This window comes from Suncus etruscus, chromosome 1 (genome assembly GCF_024139225.1).
Source record: "Suncus etruscus isolate mSunEtr1 chromosome 1, mSunEtr1.pri.cur, whole genome shotgun sequence".
NCBI classification, from domain to species: domain Eukaryota; kingdom Metazoa; phylum Chordata; class Mammalia; order Eulipotyphla; family Soricidae; genus Suncus; species Suncus etruscus.
Genome location: NC_064848.1, coordinates 63859520 through 63870601, shown reverse-complemented (window position 1 = coordinate 63870601; position 11082 = coordinate 63859520). Strand labels below are relative to the sequence as shown.

The 11082-nt window shown below is 45.1% G+C and overlaps 1 protein-coding gene across 1 annotated transcript in view; it reads right to left on the bottom strand.

The window, feature by feature from the left end:
* Window positions 1–1136, bottom strand: part of GLDC (glycine decarboxylase) — a 109954-nt gene extending 108818 nt beyond the window's left edge. The window contains exon 1 of the mRNA XM_049776121.1: window positions 1123–1136. Coding sequence (XP_049632078.1) covers window positions 1123–1136 — 14 coding nt within the window. The remainder of the gene's footprint in view (window positions 1–1122) is intronic.
* Window positions 1137–11082: the final 9946 nt, after the last annotated feature.

Below are 11082 nucleotides of genomic sequence, written 5' to 3'. Positions count from 1 at the left end.
GGACCATATGCTGTGCTGGCATCAAATCCAGGTGTCATGTGTAATGCAAATTATGTATTTGCTGTATTATCTCTCTGGTCCATCAAATCGTTTTTAATTAAAAACTAAACATGGGCTGGCAAGATAGCACAGTGGTAGGGCATTTGCCTTGAATATGGGAGGGACCTGGTACGATTCCCAGCACCAATATGGTCCCTCAGCCTGCCAGGGGTGATTTCTGAGTGCAGAACCAGGAGTAACCCCTTGGCACTGCTGGGTGTGGCCCAACAATCAATTAATCAATAAATAAAGTTAAAAAAAATAACTAAACATAACATCTCTGAAGGGTGGCTAAGAGATAGTACAAGGGTTAAGATACTTGCTTTGAGGACCAGAGCATTAGCACAGCAGTAGGACGTGTGCCTTGCACGTGGCCGATCCCGGATGGACCCAAGTTTGATTCCTAGCATCCCATATGGTCCCCAGAGCCTGCCAGGAGCAATTTCTGAGCACAGAGTCAGGAGTAATCCTTGAGTGCCACCAGGTGTGGCCAAAAAAAAAAATTCTTGCTTTGCATGAATCCCCAGTACAGCATATGGTTCTGTGACCATGCCAGGAGTCAGCCCTGAGCACTGCCACATATATCCAAATCTCCAACCCCCCCAAATAGTTTAATATAAAAAGTGGAGGGAGGGCTTGTGAGTGAAGTTTTCATTTTTTAATTTTTAAACTCTTTTCTACCTGTGAAATGCTTCAGACTGTGCGTGGCACAAGTAAATATTAAATTGACTTTAACTATTACTTCTCTTTTCTCCAAGGATACAACTTTCATTTAAGCCCCTGGCAGCCACATTTGCAAATATTTGCCCCTGAATTTCTATTCCAAGTAGGACCAGGGAGACTGTACAAAGGGCTGGAGCTTGTTTTGCATGTAGAAGACCTGTGTTTGATTCTCAGCACCACACTGTTCCCAAAGTACTATACTTAAACACCACACAGGGATTAATTCCTGGACACTGCTGTGTGTCCCCCCCAAAAAAAACAAACAAAAACAAATACTGTCAATAGAAATAAACAAAAAGTCACCCACATGTATTGGGGGAGTATTGGTTTAATTCTGTTTAATCTGAAACAAAATCTTACCTGAATGCTGCCATCTAGCGTTCACTTAGTTTATCTTTCATTGATGGGAGGGTGGCCCATACTTAACCGTGTATAGCAGGTCTTACTCCAAACTGCAGTCAGAGTGGAGGGACCATATGGAATGCCAAGGATGGAACCCAGGTCGGCCGCATGGAAAGCAAACACCCTACTTGCTGTGCAACTGCTCTGACCTCTCGTTCAACCTTTTTTTTTTTTTTTTGGTTTTTGGGCCACACCCGGCATTACTCAGGGGTTACTCCTGGCTGTCTGCTCAGAAATAGCTCCTGGCAGCCAAAGGGGACCATATGGGACGCTGGGATTTGAACCAACCCCTTATGTCCTGGATCGGCTGCTTGCAAGGCAAACACCGTTGTGCTATCTCTCCGGGCCCTCGTTCAACATTTTTATGTTGCTGTGGTGGTATTCAAGAGTTACTCAGGGCAGGATTTACTCCTGGCTGGTTTGAGGACCATATGGGGTGCTAGGAATTAAACACAGGTCAGTGTATATAAAGTAAATGCCCTAACTGCTGTACAATCATTCTGCTCTATCCCCCCCCACTTTTTTTTTAGTTCCTGTACCTTCACACATAATGTTCATTTTGTCCACAACACTAATTCTACAATCTTTCATCTGATCACACCAGCATTAATCAGGGGACCACATGCTGCACTGGGCATTGAATCCAGTTCATTCAAATGCAAAACCAGTGCCTAATCCACTATACTATCTTTCCAGCCCAAGAAATTATCCCTAAAATTATACCTGGTGTTCAAAGTATAAATCAAGCTCAATACACAAGAGACACTTAATAATAAACACTCATGGTCAACTTATATACATCTTCAGAATCTTGCATATGTTAATTAAAAAAAAAAACAAGAAGCAACAAAATGTAGTTGATTTTTCTGCATTTCCTTTGGAAGTTGAAGAAGTTTAATTCCTTACCTGTAGGAGGAAGTTCATCTGGTAAGAGACTCACTATAGCGTATCATCTCTGAGTCTGAGAAAATTGGTTTACCCACATAAAACATGTTAACTTAAAGGTCTGAAGAAGTCAAGCAACTGCTAGCAAATTCCTATCAAAATTCAGTGTTTGAGGCCGGAGCAATAGCACATCAGTAGGGCGTTTGCCTTGCATGCTGCTGACTCAGGACAGACCGAGGTTAGATCCTTGGCATCCCATATGTTTCCCCGAGCCTTCCAGGAGAGACTTCTTAATGCACAGCCAGGAATAACCCATGAGCACCGCCCAGAGATGGCCCAAAAACCAACCAAACAAAATTTAGTACTAGATGAAGTAATGACCTACAAACCTCATAGATAATATATATGGAAATCACTAACATTCAGCAAAATGTTAAGATCTAAAGGCAAAAGATTAAAGGAAACACAAGAGATCTCAAAATTTTACTTCCAATTTTTTTTTTGTTTTGTTTGGGGACCACATCTGGGGATGCTCAGTTTACTCCTAGCTCTGAGGGATGACTCTGAGGACCACACCTATCAGAGTTGGGGGACCATATGGGGTACTAGTGATCAAACCTGGGCACATCTTATACAAAGTTAGCACACTACTACTTAGTATTTCTTGAACTATATATTTCCAGTTTTGATGGGTTAGGTTTATATGAATATGTCCATTGACAATAACTAGAGATGCAAGATAAATGTGTGTGTTAAAGAAATAAAGCCCAGAGGCTAATAAATGCAAAGCAAGTGCTCTATATCATTGAGACACAACCCCAACCCCAATCATAATTTTGTTGTTGTTGTTGCCACATCTAGCAGTGGTCAGGACTGACTTCTTGCTCTATGATCAGGGATCATTCCTGGCCAGGCTTGGGGGACCCTATAGGTTATCTGGGATGGAACCAAGGTCAGCAGTATGTGAGGCAAGTACTTTACTCCATATCAAAATTCAATGCTATTCAGTGTTATCACTCCTGTATCCAGACCCAATCCAGACCCAGTGCTACCAGGGGTTACTCAGAAATTGCTCCTGGCAGGCTGGAGGGACCATATTGGATGCCAGGAATAGAACCCGGGTTGGTTTGGCCACATGCAAAGCAAATGTTCTACTGCTGTGCTATTTCCTCCCAGCCCCACTCTTAAAAAACAAAAAACAAGGGGCCGGAGAGATAGCATGGAGGTAGAGTGTTTGCCTTGCATGCAGAAGGATGGTGGTTCGAATCCCGGCATCCCATATGGTGCCCCGTGCCTGCCAGGGGCGATTTCTGAGCGTAGAGCCAGGAGTAACCTCTGAGCACTGCCGGGTGTGACCCAAAAACCAAAAAAAAAAAAAAAATGCAAAAGAAGAATTCTCCCCCATCATATTGCTAATGAGAAAGTAATATTAGCCCAATAGAAGGTGGGAGCTCAGGAAAATCAACTTTGCAGGATCACAAAAACTGCTCTTGTTGGGCTGGAGAGATAGTTCAGAGGGAGTAAGCCCTAAGAACAGCCAGTATGGCATGCATGTTAGTGTGGACTTGTATAGAAGTATTCATGAGCAAAGCTAGCATTTAATTTTCTTTCATTTGCTATTATTGTCAGGTTTTGAGAATATATGAAATTTAAAGGTCTTTGGGGGGGGGTGTGGAGCAATAGTACAGCAGGTCCCACGGCCTTTGTATTGCATGTGGCCGATCAGGTTCTATCCACAACATCCCATATGGTCCCCCTAGTACTGCTAGGAGTAATTACTGAGCACAGAGTCAGTAGTACTCCTGACTATCGCTGGATGTGCCCCCTCCAAACAAAATAATATTAAGGGTAGTGTTTCTGGAGAGTGTCTACCTATTCCTGTTTTTCTAGAATTATACAATTAAGGTGGGAATTATTCTTTGTTTTGGGGACGGGCCACACCTGTCAGTGCTCACTCCTGGTGTGGCTCAAGAGACCATATTATGGGGGCGGGAGAAGCACTATCACAGCGGGTAGGACGTTTATCTTGCATGCTGTCAACCCGGGGTCAAATCCAGGCATCCCATATGGTCCCCCCAGCCTGCCAGGAGTGATTTCTGAGTGCAGAGCAAGGAGTAACCTCTGAGCACCGCTAAATGTGCCCCCCCCAAAAAAAAACCCCAAAAGATTAAAAAAAAAAAAAAAGAGACCGTCTGGGGTACCAGGCATGGAATGCAGGTCGGCTGTGTTCAAAGTAATGACTTTATCAGCTACGCTATATAATCATGCCAAAATTGAATTTTCAGTTTAATGTATCAGGGAAGCCAGTACGTCGAGGACTCTAGGGTGGGCATTTCTTGAACTATTCAGGCTTTAGATTCCTTCATCAGGACAAAGATCCTTCTTTGGGCCTTCCTTCCTGGAAGTGTAGATGCTACTAAACCAAGGAGCCTCCTTGGTCCCATCCCCTTCCCCGGTAATGTCTTGATGACGTCACCACGCAAGAACGTTCCCCGCAAAATCGTGACGGAGCCCAACTTGTGGTCGTACGTCGCATGCGTCCATTACTGCATCCAGATGTGTGTTTCTGCACAGAGCCGGTAAAGGACCCTGACTGAGTGACGCCTCAGAGCGAGCAAAGCGCCGGAGACTCGGTATTTCCGGCTCCCTAACTGGTCTCCGCCCAGAGTCGGGGTCACATGGTCATCCAACGCTCACGTGACTACCCTGAGCCTCAGTGGGCGTGGCTTGTGCTTTGGGCGCCGGCCCGTTCACACCGGACATCAGGGCGCATGCGTAAAGCATCAAGATTCCCCCCCCCACACACACAAGAATTCTTTCTAATTCTACTTCTGCACGGTCAATACACTCAGCTGCCCGCCCCGCTTGAATTCTGGGTGGTACGAGGCGGGTGAACGACTTATAGCGAGGCGAGAGAGCCACCAAATTGTAGGAAGGAGGGTGCTGCAAACTGGCGGGATGTGTGGACGGGATTCGGGCCTGAGCTTGGCGATCTCGCGAGATCCACGGCTCAAGCGGGAGCGAGTCCGAACGCTGCGTGGGGGCTGCAGCCTCCCTCCCTCACTTGCTTGCTGGTGGGATTGTGTGCAGAGGGATCCTAGCCCGCAGGCGTGGGGAATTGATGAATATCCTGCATTTTCTTCGTATGCAGGCAAATTTAATTATATGCAATTGGTAACACGCCCATTAAAAATAAGAAAGACTTGGGCCCGGAGAGATAGCACAGCGGCGTTTGCCTTGCAAGCAGCCGATTCAGGACCAAAGGTGGTTGGTTCGAATCCCGGTGTCCCATATGGACACCGTGCCTGCCAGGAGCTACTTCTGAGCAGACAGCCAGGAGTGACCCCTGAGCACCGCCGGGTGTGGCCCAAAAAAAAAAAAAAAAAAAGACTTGTCTTGCACGTGGCAGACCCGAATTTGACCACTTATGGCCCCCTGAGCCCTGCTAGAAGTGTTTTTTGACCATTACCAGGTGTGGCCTATTGGATCAATACAATAATAGCAATAATATTATAACTATAATAACCTAATAACAGTACTAATATACAAATAATATTATAACAATAATAGCAAATGAAAAAAATTAAATGCCAGCTTTGCTCATGAATGTTTCTATAAAAACCCACACCAGGAACTGGAGCGATAGCATAGCGGTAGGGCGTTTGCTTTGCACGTGGCCAACCCAAGACTGATCCATTCCTGGCATCCTATATAATCCCCCGAGCCTGCCAGGAGTGTTTTCTGAGTGGAGAGCCTGAACGCCTCCGAGTATGACCTAGAAACAAACAAAAAACCCACACCAAACTGCAGTGGCATGTCACTTTTTATTTTCCATCTCCACAGGAATTCTAGCAATTAAATAAAGGAAAGATAGCTTTCAGTTCAGAATGTGTGTGCTTATTATGCTGGAGCTTTGTCCTCCATCCCTGGCATCATCTTAGAAAAAAAAAATTTTTTTTTTTCAATTCAGGGGCTGGAGAGATAGCACAGCGGTAGGGTGTTGCCTGTAAGCAGCTGACCCAAGAAGGGCAGTGGTTCGAGTTCCGGCACCCCATATGGATCCCTGAGCCTGCCAGCAACGATTTCTGAGCACAGAGCCAGGAGTAAACCCTGTGTACCACTGGGTGTGGCCCAAAAACCAAAAATAAATAGAATAACTAACACAGTTGTTTAAATTAATGTAGGAAGATCCTTTCTCTTGCTGCTCCACCCTTATCATCATCATTACATGAAATTCCTTTTTCTTTTATTTACTTATTTTTTGTGGAATCAAGGATCGAACTGAGTGCCTCACACATTTAAGACCAGCCTTCTACTGAACTCTCTGGCCTGAATTCATTCTTTTTCTTTCTTCTTTCTTACTACTTTCTTTCTTTCTTTCTTTCTTTCTTTCTTTCTTTCTTTCTTTCTTTCTTTCTTTCTTTCTTTTCTTTCTTCTTTCTTTCTTTCTTTCTTTCTTTCTTTCTTCTTTCTTTCTTTCTTTCTTACTTCTTCTTTCTTCTTCCTTTCTTTCTTCTTCTTCCTTCCTTCCTTTCTTTCTTTCTTTCTTTCTTTCTTTCTTTCTTTCTTTCTTTCTTTCTTTCTTTCTTTCTTTCTTTCTTTCTTTCTTTCTTTCTTTCTTTCTTTCTTTCTTTCTTTTCTTTCTTTTTTGGTTTTTGGGCCACACCCTGTGACGCTCAGGGGTTACTCCTGGCTATGAGCTCAGAAGTTGCTCCTGGCTTCTTGGGGGACCATATGGGGCACCGGGGATCGAACCGCGGTCCGTCCTAGGCTAGCGCAGGCAAGGCAGGCACCTTACCTCCAGCGCCACCGCCCAGCCCCTCTTTCTTTCTTTCTTTCTTTCTTTCTTTCTTTCTTTCTTTCTTTCTTTCTTTCTTTCTTTCTTTCTTTCTTTCTTTCTTTCTTTCTTTCTTTCTTTCTTTCTTTCTTCCTTCCTTCCTTCCTTCCTTCCTTCCTTCCTTCCTTCCTTCCTTCCTTCCTTCCTTCCTTCCCTCCCTCCCTCCCTCCCTCCCTCCCTCCCTCCCTCCCTCCCTCCCTCCCTCCCTCCCTCTCTCTCTCTCTCTCTCTCTCTCTCTCTCTCTCCTCTCTCTCTCCCTTTCTTTCTTTCTTTCTGCCATACCCGGTGACGCTCAGGGGTTACTCCTGGCTAAGGGCTCAGAAGTCGCTCCTGGCTTGGGGGACCATATGGGACACCAGGGAATCAAACCGCGGTCTTCCTTGGCTAGGGCTTGCAAGGCAGACACTTTACCTCTAGCGCCACCGCCTGGCCCCTCTTTCTTCTCTTCTTTTCTTTTCTTTTCTTTTCTTTTCTTTTCTTTTCTTTTCTTTTCTTTTCTTTTCTTTTCTTTTCTTTCTTTTCTTTTCTTTTCTCTTCTCTTCTCTTCTTTTCTTTTCTTTTCTTTTCTTTTCTCTTCTCTTCTTTTCTTTTCTTTCTTTCCTTATGAGAATCTTATTGCAAAGCCTCAGCAGTGGAGTAACAGCTGCTGATGACAATCAGCAAAGAAGAAGATGAACTGTGTAACAACTCCATTCAACAAAAGAGACTGGAAAACTTCTCAAAGAAAGTGAATAGATGGCAACAGAACTCGAAATAAACTCAATAGAAACACTGGGGCCCAGAGACCCAGAAATAAAACCCCGATGAAGAATCAACATTCCAGGACTTCATTGCTGAGAAATTCCAGAATTCAAGAGGATAGGCAACCACATCCTGGATGGCCAAAGAATACCAGCTAAAGGAGATCCAAACAAAAGCACATATTAGTCACAATGATGAAAACTACAGATTGGAATAGAATAGTGAAATCAGAGAGATAAAAAAGATATGAAAAATTTGATCAAAGAGGCATCGATTTGTAGTAGATTTATCACAAGCAACACTCAAGACCTGAAGGCAATGGTGGGATAGAATGACGAAACTCAACAAAATGAATGCTTAGCCAAGGATACTTCACATAGCCATACATTCAGGTTTGAAGGAAGGATACACAGTTTCACAGATAAACTACAATAGCTCAGAAACTTTACAGACTCGAAACCAACCTTAAAAGAAAAGTTGAAGATCTGCAAGGCAGATCCAATAAACACACTAAACTCCTACAAACGATGACACTTACTCCCATGACAATCATCTCTCTTGCACGTGACCAGTCCAAGTTTGGTTCCTAGTACCCCACATAGTTTCTGAGCCTGCCAAGAGTGATTCTCAAGCAAAGAGCCAGGAAGTATCCTTCAAGCAGCCCAAATAATAATAATGATTTGTAATACCTACCTAGGAAGTATCCCTCAAGCAGTCCAGATAATAATAATGATTTGTAATACCTACCCAAGAGGTCTATTTTATTGGAGCTGTATTATATGTTACCTATTAAGGACTAGATTGAACTGTTTCCCTCAGCACTTTCTGCATGGTTCAGTGTAAGGATTCCTTCTCAACAGCTGTGGGCTCCCTCCTGTTTGTAGGTGACACTGATGGTCTACTGTGTGGGCTGCAGTTGTACCTCTCACCTGATACAGTTTTACTTTGGACCATGAAATATGAGTGGTGAGACAGCACTATTTGCAAGTCTGTTCATACAGAGTTTGAAGCCAGAATCCTTTTGTGTATGACTGTGGTTTGTGTTGGTTGTTGTTGAAGTTCCTTTACTACAGTAATGGACAGTTTCTCCCCTCCTCCAAGTAATAATTTGGGATGAGTACTGTGCACAGGACTGTTTGGCCTGATTGCACAGTATTGCTTCTGAAGATAAAGTGCTTTGGGTTTCTTTTTTGGAACTATGGCAAGAGTAATAGGTGATTTAATTTTTTTTTTTGGGCCACACCCGTTTGACGCTCAGGGGTTACTCCTGGCTATGTGCTCAGAAATCGCCCCTGGCTTGGGGGGACCATATGGGACGCCGGGGGATCGAACCGCGGTCCTTCCTTGGCTAGCGCTTGCAAGGCAGACACCTTACCTCCAGCGCCACTTACCTGGCCCTGTGATTTAATTTTTGCAGAGTTGTGTGGTCTTTAGAAACCCCATCTTCTTTGAAGGATGAAGTTTTATCTCCTTGATATGTAAAGGGGGTGTCACACTGTAAGACCTGCCTCCAAGGAAGAGCACTGCCTCTTCCACTGTTACTGAGAGTCTTTCAAAGATCTGCAGACAGGGACTGATGCACCATCTTCTCCAACTATACTCCTTTACTGTCCTGCAGAAATGGGGACCATATCTCCTTCTGCACAGCCCTGCATGTGAGGGCAAAAAGGGAGAACAGGACTGGCAGAAGAAACAGAGCAGGACTGGAGGACTGTTGTGTATGTTGATGGATTTAGGGCCAGTATGCAAGGGAGGGAAATATCCTGGCCACTGGCCCCTAGCCCCTCTCCTTTCTGTCCTTTCCAGAACTCTTCCATGCCCTCCCCTCTTTTCCTCTCCTCTCTTCTCATGACTTCTTGCTCTTGCCCCCGGCAGCTCTCCCTGTTTTCTCTCCCCTTTCTTCCACTGCCAACAGCACATCTATCTGTCCTTAAATCCCCTGCCCCTTCCACCTCTGTCTGCTCTTATTGTGCCTCCCAGGGTGGCTCTTCCATGATTCCACAGTGAGTTCCAGCCCAGAAAACTTGCCCCCTTCCTGTGATTTAGTCCATCCTCATGGTGAGCTGGACAACCAAGTAGGACTGAGAAGCTCGATTCTTCTTTCATGTTACTCTGGTTGGTTCTAGTTATACACATACATATATGTGGTTGCTCCGTATCATCTGGCTTCTCCCACATTACCCTCTGCAGAATGTTGTACTCTCCTCATGGCCCTGTGCACAGCCAGGTCCCTTCTGTTCTGCAGTCTCTCTGTTTGGTCTCTGACCCTCCCCCTCTTGCTATCAATTGACTAAGAATCAGAAGCATTTATGAACAATAAAAACAAATGTGGGGGCTGGAGATAGCACAACAGTAGGACGTTTGACTTACATGCAGTCAATCTAGGATGGACGGTGGTTTGAATCCCAGCATCCCATATGGCTCCCCGTGCTTGCCAGGAGTAATTTTTTTTTTTTTTTTTGGTTTTTGGGTCACACCCGGCAGTGCTCAGGGGTTACTCCTGGATGTCTGCTCAGAAATAGCTCCTGGCAGGCACGGGGGACCATATGGGACACCGGGATTAGAACCAACCACCTTTGGTCCTGGATTGGCTGCTTGCAAGGCAAACGCCGCTGTGCTATCTCTCTGGGCCCCAGAAGTAATTTCTGAGCGCAGAGCCAGGAATAACTCTGAGTGCCACCGGGTGTCACAAGCACACACACACACACACACACACACACACACACACACACACACACACACACAAAACACAAATGTGTCTGCAAGTTTGAGTTGTCTGGGTTCTCAGTGGCAGTGAAGAGTTCCTCACTGGGGCACAGGCTTGGGGACCGGACAAAGTTCCATCCAGTCCATGAGGGGCTTGGATAATACTTAAAGGTTTGCAGGTCCTTGTCCTGTGACTGATAAGGACACTAGGGGGGTCAAGCACCTGGGGAACCCAGGGGAACAAGCTGTGATCTCTCTGGTGAGCTCTGCAGAGGTGGACAGGAGGAACAGGGGACAAGGTGGGGTCTCTCCTGCTGGACACTACAGATGTGGGATATGAGGTGAGACCATGAGAAATGCCTAGACTGAAGCCAGCATTCTGGGCTGTTATCCTACTTTTTCTCTTCATACCCTCAGCAGTATTTGAGACATTTTGCCATTAGTGTGGACTCTGCTGGGTCTCCCAGGTTCAAGTGATATCTAAATATGGATACTCAAAATACTAAAATATCAACACATGAATAGAGGCACTTCATTCCCTGCTCTGTAGAGATGCCATAAAAACAAAATGCCCCTTTCATCTCTACATGGTTGGGGGAAGAAATTGAAAATTGAAAAGCATCAAAAGAATTTTTATGACCAGCAGTCAGCTCAAAGCTGGAACCTTCTGAATATTACATCACTAAAAGGCAGAGGGCTTGGGGCCGGGCGGTGGCGCTGGAGGTAAGGTGCCTGCCTTGCCTGCGCTA